Here is a 16,898-nt window from a genome sequence, read left to right as displayed (position 1 = left end):
ATTGATTTTACTCAAATCTTTTTTTATCTTAATCCCGCTCTTAAGGTCCTGAGTGTGACCCATAAATGAAGAACCCCAGAGGGTAAAAAATGCTAAAATCAAACACCAAAATAATGATTTTATAATGTCTACATGTGTATCTGAATCAGAGCATGTGAGCGGAGCGGAAATATTTCCTCCAGAGCGAAGATCCCGCTCCGCTCGCTCAACCCAGAATTCCCTGTGGGACATGCTGGCTCAAAAATATGTGAAATTAGTAGGGCTGCCCCTGACTAAAGTTTTTAAATCTGAAAATTATGATTTGAAAAGACAAAATTATGATATACCAAGTCGAAATATGACATACTAAATCTAAATTAGGAGATGAAAAGTTCAAATTATTATATACCAAGTCAAGAATATGACATACTAAATCTAAATTAAGAGATGAAGCAAAAATTATTATATACCAAGTCAAAAATATGACGCACTAAATCTAAATTATGAAATTAAGCAAAAATTATTATATACCAAGTCGAAAATATGACATACTAAGTCTAAATTATGAGATGGTATATAATAATTTTTGCTTCATCTCAATTTAGATTTAGTATGTCATATTTTTGACTTGGTATATAATAATTTTTGCTTCAAGTCGAAAATATGACATACTAAATCTGAATTAAGATTTGAAAAGCCAAAATTATAATACACCACGTCAAAAAAATGACATACTAAGTATAAATTATGAGATGAAAAGTCAAAATGATTATATACCAAGTCGAAAATATGACATACTAAATCTAAATTATGAGATGAAGCAAAAATTATTATATACCAAGTAGAAAATATGACATACTAAATCTAAATTATGAGATGAAGCAAAAATAATTATATACCAAGTCGAAATATGACATACTAAATCTAAATTATGAGATGAAGCAAAAATTATTATATACCAAGTCGAAATATGACATACTAAATCTAAATTATGAGATGAAGCAAAAATTATTATATACCAAGTCGAAAATATGACGCACTAAATCTAAATTATGAGATGAAGCAAAAATTATTATATACCAAGTCGAAATATGACATACTAAATCTAAATTATGAGATGAAGCAAAAATTATTATATACCAAGTCGAAAATATGACGCACTAAATCTAAATTATGAGATGAAGCAAAAATTATTATATACCAAGTCGAAAATATGACGCACTAAATCTAAATTATGAGATGAAGCAAAAATTATTATATACCAAGTCGAAAATATGACATACTAAGTCTAAATTATGAGATGAAGCAAAAATTATTATATACCAAGTCGAAAATATGACATACTAAATCTAAATTATGAGATGAAAAGTATGAAATACATTTTTGGGTGAACTATCCCTTTAACCAGCAGGGGGCGCAGTGGGATCGCAAATGGAGTTCAAACTGGCCATATCAACCAATGAAAATCCCAGTAACCAATCCTAGAGTCCATTTTAGCACCAGTTAAAAAGCCAGTCCCCTTTCAAATACTCGGCGCATGTTCAATCTCGTTTTGCTACGAAAGGTTAAAAAAAGACCCAAGAGGCACTGGTTTTAAAAAGACAAGACTTGTTTTTTTTTTTATTTATAATCCTGAACCAAACTATACAAAGCAGTGGTCAAAAAGCAACCAAAACACAATAATAAAAAAAGGTTTCGCTTGAAGGACTGAAAGAACACCAGTACCAGCATACAGTTCTGTTATAGATTGTTTTCATTCTGTGCACTTCCCATATAAAACACAATGATAAAACAAAAACCCCAAAAACTGTACATAAGGATAGAAAGATATAATCCTTTTAAATGCATATGGAACGAAAGACCTTCAAGATTTAAAAAGGGGTTAATTAACATGTTTGGGGGGCGGGCGATTACTAAGGAAAAACCCTCTGGTTCACGTGAGCCATTGGTTGTGTTAACTGCGAGCGATTGGTTAAACATCGTCTATTAGCCCCTGCTTAAAACTCATCTTTGGTCTTTAGTGGATCGGAAAAGATGTCATCCATGAAAATGACAGAACCTCAGGCGCTCAGTTGCGGATCCGCTGGTCAAATAACGGAGTAGAATGTGTGCTTGTTAAACGAAAACGGCTCTTTTAACACAGGGTCCTAATGTTGGTCCTACACCAATAAATAAGGTCTTACAAAAGGGGACAGGGTCATGATGATGTTATGGGCCTCAGTGCAATAAAAGAAGAACGAAAATCTTGTAGCGGCAAAAAGGAATGTCTGTGAAATATACAGGAAAGCACAAACTCTACTAGGTCGAACTGACCATACAGACAGAGCTACTGAAGGGTTCTCAAGCCTTGACTTCAGCCTCTGTGGAGTCGCCGTTCTCCTCTGTCTTCTGTTTCTTCGTTTCCACCGCCTCCTGAAAGCAGAAAAGCCCAGAGATTAAACATCTGGAAACATCTGGGTTAGTGTCCGTGTGGAGACCCAAACCCAGACTCACCTCCTCCTCAGCTGGACGTTTGACGGGATGTCCATCCGCCTCTTCCTCAGCACCGTTCTCCTCCTCCTCCTCCTCTGCCTCTCCTGCTGTTGACAAACAAAAGCGTCTCATTTATCGGTTTTTGTACAAAAAAGTAAGTAACCCGGTTGCCTTAAAATTTTGAGTTCGTTGAAATTTTAAATTTTAGTTAATACTATGAACATTTGAGAACCGACATCACCCTTTATTCAAATATTTTGTAGGCATATTGCGTAATTGTGCTATTTTCAAGATTTAATCACGTTTTTTTTATGTGGTTCAGATAAAATTATATTTTGAGTTTCTATTTACTAAACCAATTTCTTTCATTGTATTAACTCAATTTTTTTGATTTCAATGAACATTTGAGAACCGACATCACCCTTTATTCAAATATTTTGTAGGCATATTACGTAATTGTGCTATTTTCAAGATTTAATCACGTTTTTTTTATGTGGTTCAGATAAAATTATATTTTGAGTTTCTATTTACTAAACCAATTTCTTTCATTGTATTAACTCAATTTATTTTATTTAAATGAACATTTGAGAATCGGGATCACCCTTTGTTCAAATATTATTAAAATATTTTGTAAGCATATTGCGTAATTGTGCTATTTTCATGATTTAATTTAAAAAAATTAAAAAAAATTATGTGGTTCAGATAAAATATTGAGTTTCTATTTATTAAACCAATTTCTTTCATTGTATTAACTCAAATTTTTTGATTTCAATGAACATTTGAGAATCGACAGCACCCTTTATTCAAATATTTTGTAGGCATATTACGTAATTCTGCTATTTTCATAATTTAATCAAAAAAAAATATGTTTTATGTGGTTCAGATAAAATAATATTTGAGTTTCTATTTACTAAACCAATTTCTTTCATTGTATTAACTAAATTTTTTTGATTTCAACGAACATTTGAGAATCGACATCACCCTTTATTCAAATATTATTAAAATATTTTGTAAGCATATTGCGTAATTGTGCTATTTTCAAGAATTAATAAAAAAAAATTTTAATTTATGTGGTTCAAATAAAATAATATTTTGAGTTTCTATTTATTAAACCAATTTCTTTCATTGTATTAACTCAATTTTTTTGATTTCAATGAACATTTGAGAACCGACATCACCCTTTATTCAAATATTTTGTAGGCATATTGCGTAATTGTGCTATATTTATGATTTAAAATCACTTTTTTTTATGTGGCTCAGATAAAATAATATTTTGAGTTTCTATTTATTAAACCAATTTATTTCATTGTATTAACCCAAATTTTTTTATTTCAATAAACATTTGAGAATCGACAGCACCCTTTATTCAAAAATTTAGTACGCTTATTACGTAATTGTGCTATTTTCATGATTTAAATAAAAAAAAAGTATTTACGTGGCTCAGATAAAATAATATTTTGAGTTTCTATTTACTAAACCAATTTCTTTCATTGTATTAATGTGTATCAATGTGTATTGTGAAAAGCGCTATACAAATACATTTGAATTGAATTGAAATTAACTACATTTTTTTTATTTCAATGAACATTTGAGCATCGACATCACCCTTTATTCAAATATTATTAAAATATTTTGTAGGCATATTGCGTAATTGGGCTATTTTCATAATTTAATAAAAAAACATTATGTGGTTCAGATAAAATAATATTTTGAGTTTCTATTTATTAAACCAATTTCTTTCATTGTATTAACTCAAATGTTTTGATTTCAATGAACTCAGTTTTAAAGGCAACCAGGTTACTTACTTTTTTGTGTTAAACCAACAATATTTTTTTTTGTGTAGTAATGGCACGGTCAAACTCACCCTCCTCATCATCCCCACCCTCTTCTTCCTCATGGGCGTCCTCTTTTTCATGTTTGGCTCCATTAGTAGTCTAAAGAGAGAAAACAGCACGAGTGAAAGCGATACCAAGTCTGTTATGTCACAAGATGAGGAGTCAGCGATTAACCCTCTAGTGCTCTTCGTTTAGGGTTGCATTGGTTATCTTCCCACCTAAAAATGAAACTTCCTCCACCCCAGTAAAACCAATGCAATTAATTTTTCTTCAATAATATTTTTTCTTTTTAATTTTGTATTTTGAGATGATTTGATGGTATTTTTTAATATTTACGCAATAATTATGGTCTATTTTTGCCATTGAAAATTATTTTTTAATTTTTTGCAGTATTTCAGGTTAAAATAGAGACTAGGCCTTCAAAATAATTTTTTTTTGAAGGCAGATTAGCCCCTCTTTTGGAATGATTTAAGAAATCATGTGTGTAACCACTAGAGGTCTCTATGGAGAGGCTTGAGGATTCCCTAGTTCTGTTTTGAACACATTTAATGATTTTTTTTTGGATGGATTTGAATATATATTTAACAAATCTCAAAGACTATTTATTATAAAGTTTTAGATTTTTTTGTTGTTGTTTGAAATATAGATTTTTTTCTGTGAACTTGTGTTTTTGCATTTCCCATTAATTTCCTATGGGGGTCATTTTTGACCAAAGAGCTCAAGTGGGAGTATTTTTTTACGACCCCTTAGCATGCTCGAATCATGGCCTTAATTTTTTTGGTATTTACATCCCTAATGCTATAAAAGTCACCAAGTTTCATATCATTCTGATGAAGCTGTGATTTAAAAAAATTCAAAATGTGGTTCATAGGTTCAGTTTTTCATAGGTGTGTGTGTCAATATCACACTCTTGATGTTTTAGAGTGTCACTGCTGTGTACTTTTTTTCAGCATTGTGGCTGATTTGTAGATTGTACACACAAATATTCAGAGAATTTGTGTTTTTGCCGATTTCCCATTCATTTCCTATGGTCGGTCATTTATGACCAAAGACAATGAACGCTACTACTTTTTTTACGACCAATTAGCATGCTCGAATCCTCAATTTTTTTGTGTATTTACATACCTAATGCTAGAAAAGTCACCAAGTTTCATATCATTCCGATGAATTTCAAAACAGAATTTTCCAGTGAGAATAAAGTATCATTACGATAGTTTGTGATAAGGTCAGAGAAACCACGTGCACCGCTTTAAAGCTCACAAGATGCATCTGCGTCAGTTCTCAAACCCTAAACAAAGAGCAGCGTGAGGAAAGAGGGGGAGGGGCCCTCAGACACCTGCACCCGAGCGGTACTAGGGGACAAAAGCCACAAGGCCTGCTGGGAAATACTCAACGCTTACTGTTCCATTTCCATTGGCAGGTGCGTCTTCGCTGCCGTTTTCCTTCGCAGCCTCCGCCGCCTCTTCAGGCACCTCTTTAACCACCTCTTTCTTTTCTTTCAGGTCCTGAAATAAAGCAGAAGTTTAACGGTTAATAAATAAACCTGCCTCAGACTTCATAAACAACGAGCGTGTGCTTATTTTACTGTGATTTTCATGGTAGTAAAGGGGAAAGTTTGTGAGTTACTTCCCCACCCACACACAGATGAGCCACACACACACACACACACACACACACACACACACACACACACACACAAGCTGCTTAAATGGCAAACCAACACCAGGGTCAGGAAAACCACCCCAGGCTTTAAAAACACACGACTTTTGACAAAAATATGCCATCATATACAAAAATAAAAATGAAGTACGAACACATTTATTCTGTAATCGCTCAACGTGAACAATGTGACTGAAAATGTGGGTGATTTTCACTATTAAATAGACAATCACTTTAAATTCACGCCTTCGTGAATTAAATCTATTGTTCGGACACACATGTCGAGGTCACTTAAGGTTATTTCGCGCCGGCTTACCCATTGCCCCTTTTATTCCCCGCTAGGGAGCGTGCACGCGCATGCGCGCACACGCGCCGAGCTGGAAACAAAAGGAGGCAGAGCGCGCGCCAAGACAACGTGCTCGAGAGACTGGGGGCGGGAGGCGCGAGCGATTTACAGCACGCGGCGGCGATATTCCCGCCTATTCGAGCAGCAGAGATCAAGAGCCCTGACTTTGTAACGTTACACACACACACACACACACACACACACACACATTTCAAAGAAAGAAAAAAAACTGGCAGATGGTTCACCAATTCACCCCCTCCCACCGAACCCCATACTTAACGTTAATTGGATATGATTACATATGGGAATATATGTCGAATTCTGTCCTCTGCTTTAATTTTCAACGACTTATTCTTGAATGAAATGTTCGTTATGGTTCTTCTTTTAACCGTTAGTTTAAACACGACTCCGCGCGAACCACGAATTAACGGAAACTAAGATACTAATGTTCGAAGAATACTAATATAACACTTTCCCCTTTAAAAAAAAAAACATTTCACCTCAGACAAAAACCTGATTTCACCTCAGACAAAAACCTGCATGTTCTCGGTTTAAATTCCCAAATTTCCTCAAATACAGCATTTTAAAACGAACTTACCTTCGCGGTGACCTCGGGGGTGGTGGTCGTGTCAACTGCGGTATCAGCCATGGTGGTGAATAGAGATGTTTTAAAGTAAAATGTCCGAAAGAAAAGCGTTAGAAGTGGAGGGATGAGGTAGGAGACGGTCGGACGTGAGGAGGAAGAGTGAATCAAAACTGCCTGAACCTGAGAACTGAAAGGCGCGTCGAGCGCAACGGCAACCTCACTGACAGCTGATTGGACAGAAGCGTAGCAACGTACACCCTTTCTTCGATTTGATTGGAGAAGCCACTGTCAATTGTTTTATAAAGTCCCGCCCCTTCGTTCGTGCTTCTTGTAATGCTCACGTCTTGTCTTATTGGTGGAATATTTAATTTTACCCCTTAGCCGGTCTTTTAAAAAATACTGTTTTGAGTAATATCTGGTTCCTTATTTTAGCGGGTCATTCTCGGTGTGAATTTAAACAGAGTGCAAATCATTCTCGGAGTTAGTAACTGAAAAACTGGAAAGGTTTAAGCCTTCCCACATGAAAAAATACTATAGTATATTACTCTAAAATTACTCTAGTAAATACTATAGTGTTTTTGAACCATACTATAGTAAAGATACTACAGTATATTGTAGTATATTATAGTATTTACTACACTTTGTTAATTTACTGTAGTATATTTACTATAGTACGGTTCAAAAACACTATAGTATTTACTACACTTTGTTAATTTACTGTAGTATATTTACTATAGTATGGTTCAAAAACACTAGTATTTACTACACTTTGTTAATTTACTGTAGTATATTTACTATAGTATGGTTCAAAAACACTAGTATTTACTACACTTTGTTAATTTACTGTAGTATATTTACTATAGTACGGTTCAAAAACACTAGTATTTACTACACTTTGTTAATTTACTGTAGTATATTTACTATAGTACGGTTCAAAAACACTAGTATTTACTACACTTTGTTAATTTACTGTAGTATATTTACTATAGTATGGTTCAAAAACACTATAGTATTTACTACACTTTGTTAATTTACTGTAGTATATTTACTATAGTATGGTTCAAAAACACTAGTATTTACTACACTTTGTTAATTTACTGTAGTATATTTACTATAGTATGGTTCAAAAACACTATAGTATTTACTACACTTTGTTAATTTACTGTAGTATATTTACTATAGTACGGTTCAAAAACACTAGTATTTACTACACTTTGTTAATTTACTGTAGTATATTTACTATAGTACGGTTCAAAAACACTAGTATTTACTACACTTTGTTAATTTACTGTAGTATATTTACTATAGTATGGTTCAAAAACACTATAGTATTTACTACACTTTGTTAATTTACTGTAGTATATTTACTATAGTATGGTTCAAAAACACTATAGTATTTACTACACTTTGTTAATTTACTGTAGTATATTTACTATAGTACGGTTCAAAAACACTAGTATTTACTACACTTTGTTAATTTACTGTAGTATATTTACTATAGTACGGTTCAAAAACACTAGTATTTACTACACTTTGTTAATTTACTGTAGTATATTTACTATAGTATGGTTCAAAAACACTATAGTATTTACTACACTTTGTTAATTTACTGTAGTATATTTACTAGTACGGTTTAAAAACACTATAGTATTTACTAGAGTAATTTTACTATACTATAGTATTTTTTCATGTGGGTTAAGATAGCTTTTGAGAAAGAACTGGTGTGTTATCATGCTATATTTTGTGTCATTATTTCCCATTCTCTCTGCAAATCTTTTTCTATTTTCCTTGACCTTTCTTTTGACGTCATCTCTTGATAGTTGTTTTGTGTGGTTGGAACCTGCCTCCATGCTTGCATAGATGAATTCAAGCTTCTTTGGGGGCTTTGTTTACAGCCACAGTTTCATTAGCATGTTGTATTCAGAGGCCATTGTGTCCCAGATGGAGACGCACCAGGCAGCTGTTTCATTCATAATGAGAAATCACACTAAGATGCTAACATGACTATTCCACACCATCAAACATCTCAGATGTATTGCTTAAAAGATAAGACTCACAGTCATCTGGCTTCTCTGTCACAGGAAAAGTACCTGTTGCACAAGGAACAAATTACAGTTGTGGTCAGTAACCTTCCCCTTTCAAGGAGTCAAACAAGCGTCACATCTGTAATTCGTCTGCAAGCACTCTCAATAAACAACACATCTTAGTTCTCCAGACAATTTAAGTTGAAAATGTCCAACTTTTTGGGGGGGTTTCTTTTGAACGCACAGAAATGAAGACCCCCTCCCCATTTGAATCTCATCAGATCTGCCGTACCGTGGTAACAAAGCCCACTTGGTGGCCACAGATGGTGCGGGCCTATGGTGTGCTGTGTGAGGGCTCTTTGTTTTATCAGATGGACTATTGTGCAGGACTAGACCATTGAGTTAAACCTCAGCTTTGGCTCCAATGTAAATGAGAAGCTGAAAACAGTGATTTAATTGGAGACAATTCAGACTGAGGTGAGGTAAATGTGTGGTCACACTTTGGTGTCTTTAACTACAATGCACTTACATCAAAAGATAAATACAATGTACTTATTGTGTTCGTATTGTATTGACAAACACTGGGGTTGGGATATGGGTAAGGTGTAAGGGTCAATAGTGTAACTATAGATGTAGAATACAGATTATAAGTACAATGTAAAAACATGTGTACACAATACATGCATTGTATCACATGATTCATTTAAATGTTAGTACATATATAGTTAAAGACTCTTAAGTGGGACCAAAGTTGTTTGTAGAAGTACTTTGTGATTTTACCGCTATCTGAACGTGTCATTTTTTTTACAACTTTGGCAAAAACAAAATATAAGCTTTTCACACTGTAAAACATTCAGATTGCTTAAAACAACCCAATTGCTGGGTTAAAACAACCCAATCGCTGGGTTAGTCCATTTTCAACCCAACTTGGGTTATTTTTAACTCAGCATTTTTTTGAGTTTTTATAGTCAGGGTCAATGTCCGACATTGACTATGGTTAAAGACTCTTAAGTGGGACCAACGTGCTTTACAGAAATACTTTGTGATTTTACCGCTATCTGAACGTGTCATTTTTTGTACAACTTTGGCAAAAACAAAATATGAGACAAGCTTTTCACACTGTAAAACATTCAGATTGCTTAAAACAACCCAATTGCTGGGTTAAAACAACCCAATGGCTGGGTTAAAACAACCCAATTGCTGGGTTAAAACAACCCAATGGCTGGGTTAAAACAACCCAATTGCTGGGTTAGTCTATTTTCAACCCAACTTGGGTTATTTTTAACTCAGCATTTTTTAGAGTGTAGTTAAAGACACTTAAGTGGGACCGACGTGGTTTACAGAAATACTTTGTGATTTTACCGCTATCTGAACGTGTCATATTTCGTACAACTTTGGCAAAGACAAAATATGAGACAAGCTTTTCACACCGTAAAACATTCAGATAACAGTTTTTTTGAGTTTCTATTTATCAAACCAATCTCCATTGTATTAGGCAACTTACTTTTTTACTGTTATAGGTTAGATTTCATCACAGTATATGCAATCTAAGATATAACACTTTGCTAAAATAAAATTTTTAATGCTTTAAAGACCTTTGTTTAATGCTTATTTTCATGTTGTGTGCAGATCTTCTGACTGCATAAATTTAGGCCTTTTTGCAATCGCTCTTTGTAACTGTTATCCCATCTGAAATAAATTTAAAAAATGTAAAAATATCAATAATTTCATTTATTGCACCACTCTCCCTGTGTGCCATTGGTCAGAAAAACTGATCGTCCAGCCACAAACTCATCCCATTGGTTGAGAAGATGTTGGCGCAAGCAAAGCAAAGTTTTGATACCACGTCACCTTGATTTTGCCCCAATGTACTTCGAAATCGAAGAGTGAACTGATGTGATTGGCCTGACCAGAGTTTGTTTTTTCCAGCTCGCAAGCCAACGGAGAGTTGCTAGACGCCCTGACTGCAAATTATATTTACTGCCACTAGGGAACGTCTACATTTCGAACAAAATCAGGCCAAAACGAACTTAATTTACAGTTCGTTTTGGGAGTTCGAAACAGCTTGCCAGAGTGATCTTTCACTCCGGCTGGTAAACACCTGTGTACTCCCATTGGTCCGCGCGATTACGAAAATTGGTAGGTGTGCGCCTTCTTTCACATGAAAATCTTTTCCGCTTGAGCCTGGTTTCTCCCAAGGTTTATTTTTCTCCATTATGCCCCTGATGGACTTTTGGTTCCTTGCCACTTTTTTGCTAGTTATGTATTGGTTTACTAAAGAGGTCATTAACAAAACAGCGGAAAAGAGACGAGCACTGATACTAAAGCGTATTCTGAAAGCTAGATTTAAAATAAGACAACGTATGTTATTATCAGCTATTACGGACATTGACCCTGCGGTCAAGGTCAGCTGTCCAAAAGTGAAACTGGAGAGCTCCTTATAGTAGAAAAGGAAGTTGTACTTCTGATAAAATTAGTCACTGACACTGTTTTTCATGTTTAATACTGTAAAACTGCTTGATTTTAAGCAATCTATTGTATAAAGTGATAAATAAATGTGACATGACTTTACTAGAGAGCCGAATTGCAGAGCTCGTCCAAACATATCCACGTTTTTATGATGCTTTATTACAAAAATATACTTGCTGTTTTCTCAATTTTGTTGTGTGTATTTGTTGTTGAGTGCTGATAACTGTGATAACACTAATCCTATACCCTTAAACATAACCCTACCCATAAATGATCCCTAAAGTCAGAGGGAAATGGTGAATTACACTGATGTAGAAGCACATACACTCACCTAAAGGATTATTAGGAACACCTGTTCAATTTCTGATTAATGCAATTATCTAATCAACCAATCACATGGCAGTTGATTCAATGCATTTAGGGGTGTGGCCCTGGTCAAGACAATCTCCTGAACTCCAAACTGAATGTCGGAATGGGAAAGAAAGGGGATTTAAGACATTTTGAGCGTGGCATGGTTGTTGGTGCCAGACGGGCCGGTCTGAGAATTTCACAATCTGCTCAGTTACTGGGATTTTCACACACAACCATTTCTAGGGGTTACAAAGAATGGTGTGAAAAGGGAAAAGCATCCAGTATGCGGCAGTCCTGTGGGAGAAAATGCCTTGTTGATGCTAGAGGTCAGAAGAGAACGGGCCGACTGATTCAAGCTGATAGAAGAGCAACTTTGACTGAAATAACCACTCGTTACAACCGAGGTCTGCAGCAAAGCATTTGTGAAGCCACAACACGCACAACCTTGAGGCGGATGAGCTACAACAGCAGAAGACCCCACCGGGTACCACTCATCTCCACTACAAATAGGAAAAAGAGGCGACAATTTGCACCAGCTCACCAAAATTGGACAGTTGAAGACTGGAAAAATGATGAGTCTGGATTTCTGTTGAGACATTCAGATGGTAGAGTCAGAATTTGGCGTAAACAGAATGAGAACATGGATCCATCATGCCTTGTTACCACTGTGCAGGCTGGTGGTGGTGGTGTAATGGTGTGGGGGATGTTTTCTTGGCACACTTTAGGTCCCTTAGTGCCAATTGGGCATGGTTTAAATGCCACGGCCTACCTGAGCATTGTTTCTGACCATGTCCATCCCTTTATGAGCACCATGTCCCCATCCTCTGATGGCTACTTCCAGCAGGATAATGCACCGTCACAAAGCTCCAATCATTTCAAATTGGTTTCTTGAACATGACAATGAGTTCACTGGACTAAAATGGCCGCCACAGTCACCAGATCTCAACCCAATAGAGCATCTTTGGGATGTGGTGGAACGGGAGCTTCGTGCCCTGGATGTGCATCCCACAAATCTCCATCAACTGCAAGATGCTCTCCTATCAATATGGGCCAACATTTCTAAAGAACTGACATAAAAACATGTTATTAGAAAAATGATGGAATGTGCAACAAGTTGAGTCCCTTAAATCTGATTGGTTGAATGAAATGTTGTACCATTTTGCACGTTCTATCATTTTTTTTAACAAGTAGAAAAAATCATATTAAATAAATGTACACATCCATCTGCATCCAAGCACTAATCCCAGATCATAATCCCATCTGCATGCACAGATGAAATGAAAATTTTTATAATAACTGCAATGCCACTCAGAAACTGAATCCTGTCAAAACAGTGCTTAAAGAAAGAAAACAGAAGTCGAAAGGTGGATGTAATTAATCCCAGAGATGAAAGTGTTATATGCATTCTTAATCTGAGGAGGTCTTAAGGGTTTGTGTTTGGATTGATCCGGAGTTTGGCAGTTTGTCAGAGTGGGCGGAGACTCGTAAAACGGACAGAAAATTAATTCAATCTCATAAAGCCCTTGTTTGCGCATGGACGTAAACTCAGTGGAACACAAGCACATAGAGGCTCTTTCATTGGGGAAATGAAGACCATATGTGTAGCACACACTGATCGTCTGCTGCTGGAAGCCCACGATGTGTCTGCCGTACAAATCCAGACAAGTTACAGACGACCTCGAAAAAAGAAAAGAAAAAGAAAACACTTCTTGTCCAAGCATTACTCATTCCCTGCAACTGGAAAATGGGAGCAATCGGAGAGGAGAGAGTCTTTGTTAGGTCATTTCCTGTAGCCCTCCCCAACACACACACACACACACACACACACACACACACACACACACACACACACACACACACACACACACACACACACACACACACACACACACACACACACACACACACACACACACACACACACACACACACACACACACACACACACACACACACACTTCTAGTGTACCCACAGCCTGCCCACGAGCTAGATTTGTTTCCATGGATACTGGAACAATTCCAACGATTGCCTGCTGGTTTTTAGTGCGCTCTTTGATGAAGGAAAGCCTCGGAATAACCAGAGATGGGAAGAAGAAGAAAAGAGCCAACATGTTCCTCTAATCCTCACATTTTCTTTCATGCAGTGTGAATGGTTACTCTTTCTTTCTTTCTGTCTTGCGACATCAAAAAGGCTGCAGTTCTTGGTTTCATGGGCTTCACTAGGCTCTTTAAAAAAAAAAAGTGTCATTAACCTTTCAAACATATGAAACTGGCAGGAGGTCCGTCTTTTAATCTGCATTAATCTGTGAGTTCTTCAATCCGCAGCAGCGTCGAATAAGAGCGCACGTCAGAAGCAGAGGTGTGTGTGTTGATCTGAGCTCTCATTGGTCTGTCACCGCTCGTCAATGTCAAAATATTTGAGGGAACCAATCAAATCAGAGTAGGCGGGCTTTATGTTCACAGAAGCTGCTGAGGCTGAGCGCGAATTTTAGCAGCGCGATATGAAGCTAAACTACGTTTCATATTTGACAGCTGCTTCTGTAAGTCAGAAATGTTAAACAAATGACAAAAATATTCAGGCAAATGAATACACTTTTGTCTAATGTCGGCATTTTGATTTGAAATAGGCCTATGTAATGTCATTTATAATATAATTAACAAACAAGAAATATTAACAAAGCCGTTATTCTCCGTATGTATCTTTTAAATTCTCTTTACAACTGTTTTAATTGTTTTTATTTTTAATTCTTACACATGGTATTCTTATTTCTTATTTGTAAAGCACTTTGAATTGCCATTGTGTATGAAATGTGCTATACAAATAAACTTGCCTTGCCTAATGAATGTGTGCATATTGTAAATTAATAATTCCATAGGCCTATGTAGCTCTCAGTAAATAAAAAAAGTTCAGCTTGTATTGGGCATAAGATTAGTAATGAATGTGTGCATATTGTGAATTAATTTAATAAATGTAGTTACCTAGCTTTCCTGTTAGCCTTCGAAAATGATTCATAAAATATATAAATATCAGTTAAACATATGTTTACTTTCTTCACTGACAAAAATGGAGAAACTTTATCAGTCATATCTGCCCACTGACATGGTTTTCAAGCTGTTGTTATCTTATTTTTTGGCGTTCAGAACATTTTAAAAGGCACATATGTAGATCATAGAAATCAACATTTTCTCGAGGGGCCATGCCCCCGAAACGAAATAATAAACAGACAATATCCGAATATGCATAATAATAAGATACTAGTTAATAGTGAAAATTGGACCCTAAATTAAAGTCCCCCTAAAATGAAAATCCTAGAATCGCCTCTGCTTGGTTTTCAGCAAAATTCAAGTCAAAATCTAGTATTTTAAAGCATGTTTCTGATCTACTTGTGCACATTTTATCAGTGCATGTCATTCCAAATAGAAATAATAACTTGCTCCGCCTCTTCCTCTGAGACAAGCTTTTCACACTGTAAAACATTCAGATTGCTTAAAACAACCCAATCGCTGGGTTAAAAAACCCAATTGCTGGGTTAAAACAACCCAATTGCTGGGTTAGTCCATTTTCAACCCAACTTGGGTTATTTTTAACCCAGCATTTTTTAGAGTGTAGATGACACTGTATATAAACAGAGCGGCGTTTCCCAAAACGGTCATAAGAAACGATTGATGCTTTTGGAAACGCAGCCCAGAACAATACTCATAGGAAGACAAAAAAAAATCAAATGTTTGAGTTATTTCCCAGTAAACAAATAGAAATTGTAGCCTAGTTAGTGCAATCTTTAAATTTAATGTTAAAAGTTGATATTGATCATGTTCTGTTCTGTAACTAATGTTAATATAAATCATGTCATAATAAAAATGTTGCATTTTATGGGTGCAATGTCCTGTCACTGGCAGTCCTTTATGAAAATGAACCATGGTTTACTTTTTACTACAGTGACCATAGTTCAACTAGTATTTGTAAATTTCCATGATTAACACTACAAGTAAACGTATTTTAACCATGTGTAACCAAAAATAGGATCGAATAAGATGCAATTAAGGCATATTGAATGTTAAAATACCTTTCAATTGATGTTAAGTGGGTATCTTTACCCATTTTACTCTTAGTAATTTTAATAATTGAATGAATGTAATAATTAAGGCGATACTGGCCTTGAAAGTATCGGTATCGTATCAAAAACAAAATAAGCGGTATCGTCCATCCCTACCGCACAAGTCCTGAAAAGTGAATCCAAAACGTCTCAATCGCCCCCAGGGGGTTGGTCCCAGTATAGCTCATAAGCCCCGCCCTCTCCTTTTAATGTAATGGGACGTGGGATAAACTAATCAATCAAATTACACTTCAAATTATTTATTTTCAAAGATGGTTTCTGTCGTTTTAGGTCTTTTTTATCACGCTGAAGTGTTCGTTTTTTAAATAAGTTTGGTTATAGTTGTTTGATGCTATAAAAACAGGGGGTGTGACGTCATGATTGACAGCTGTGATTGACAGCTTCTTTGAGCGAATTATTCACTGAGGCACTGACAGACGTTTTTCGGGATTTTCTCTACTGCGGAGACTCAGGTCGAGATGTCAGCGCCATATTCGGACATTGGCGTATTTCACTCTACATATTTTTTATGGTACCAATATGCACCCTTTAGGTACAAAAGTGTACCTTTTGAAAAGGTATCGCCCCAGTGACATCTTTTGTACCTTTTTTTCCTGAGAGTGTATGCCACACAGGCACCTCCCCCATCATGAGTGGACACGCCTCTTAATGCTGATTGGCTATAAGTGTGTTTTGGTGCTCGGTCTGATCCACTCTCAACAGCGTTTCACAGAATTCACTGCACCTTTAAGAAACAGCTTTGAATATTAGAGAATAGAAGTGCATCAGCTGTAATAAAATACCATTCGCAACCCCTTTTATTTTCATAATCTGACATAATGAAAAGAGATTATGTAGGCAGGGCTTGATATTATTTATCAGGAATCAATTGTAAGGTGAAAAGTGGGCAATGCCAGACCGTTTCAGAGCGGTTGAGAAGTAGGAGAGATTTGTGATGTAATCTATGCTGGGTTGAAAATGGAATAACCCAGCAATTGGGTTGTTTGAACCCAGCGATTGGGTGGTTTTAACCCAGCAATTGGGTTGTTTTAAGCAAACATTTAACCCTACCGCTGGGTTAAA

General features: G+C 35.9%; 1 protein-coding gene across 2 annotated transcripts; it reads right to left on the bottom strand.

Annotated features, from left to right (window-relative positions):
• Window positions 1-1,568: 1,568 nt before the first annotated feature.
• Window positions 1,569-7,093, bottom strand: LOC307143357 (uncharacterized protein). 2 transcript variants are annotated; one of them, XM_079844860.1, is made up of 5 exons: window positions 6,890-7,093; window positions 5,687-5,791; window positions 4,316-4,385; window positions 2,473-2,558; window positions 1,569-2,391 (listed from the first exon to the last, which is right to left on the bottom strand). In XM_079844860.1, the coding sequence occupies exons 1-5, from the start codon at window positions 6,938-6,940 to the stop codon at window positions 2,320-2,322; spliced, it is 384 nt and encodes a 127-aa protein (XP_079700986.1). In that variant the 5' UTR covers window positions 6,941-7,093; the 3' UTR covers window positions 1,569-2,319. The 2 variants fall into 2 exon arrangements, with proteins under 2 accessions (XP_079700986.1, XP_079700987.1); XM_079844861.1 differs by having other exon boundaries at window positions 2,473-2,555; window positions 6,890-7,072.
• Between the last annotated feature and the right edge of the window lie 9,805 nt (window positions 7,094-16,898).

Source organism: Gobio gobio (assembly GCF_949357685.1).
Source record: "Gobio gobio genome assembly, chromosome: 19".
Lineage (NCBI taxonomy): Eukaryota > Metazoa > Chordata > Actinopteri > Cypriniformes > Gobionidae > Gobio > Gobio gobio.
This window is presented reverse-complemented; position numbering and strand designations above follow the sequence as displayed.

Excerpts from the sequence above, each read along its gene's own strand:
- LOC307143357 (XM_079844860.1), bottom strand. The coding sequence starts at position 6,940 with ATGGCTGATACCGCAGTTGACACGACCACCACCCCCGAGGTCACCGCG. Across the intron at positions 5,792-6,889 it reads CCCCCGAGGTCACCGCGAAG|GACCTGAAAGAAAAGAAAGA; the intron begins GTAAGTTCGTTT and ends GCTTTATTTCAG. Across the intron at positions 2,392-2,472 it reads AACGTCCAGCTGAGGAGGAG|GAGGCGGTGGAAACGAAGAA; the intron begins GTGAGTCTGGGT and ends TTCTGCTTTCAG.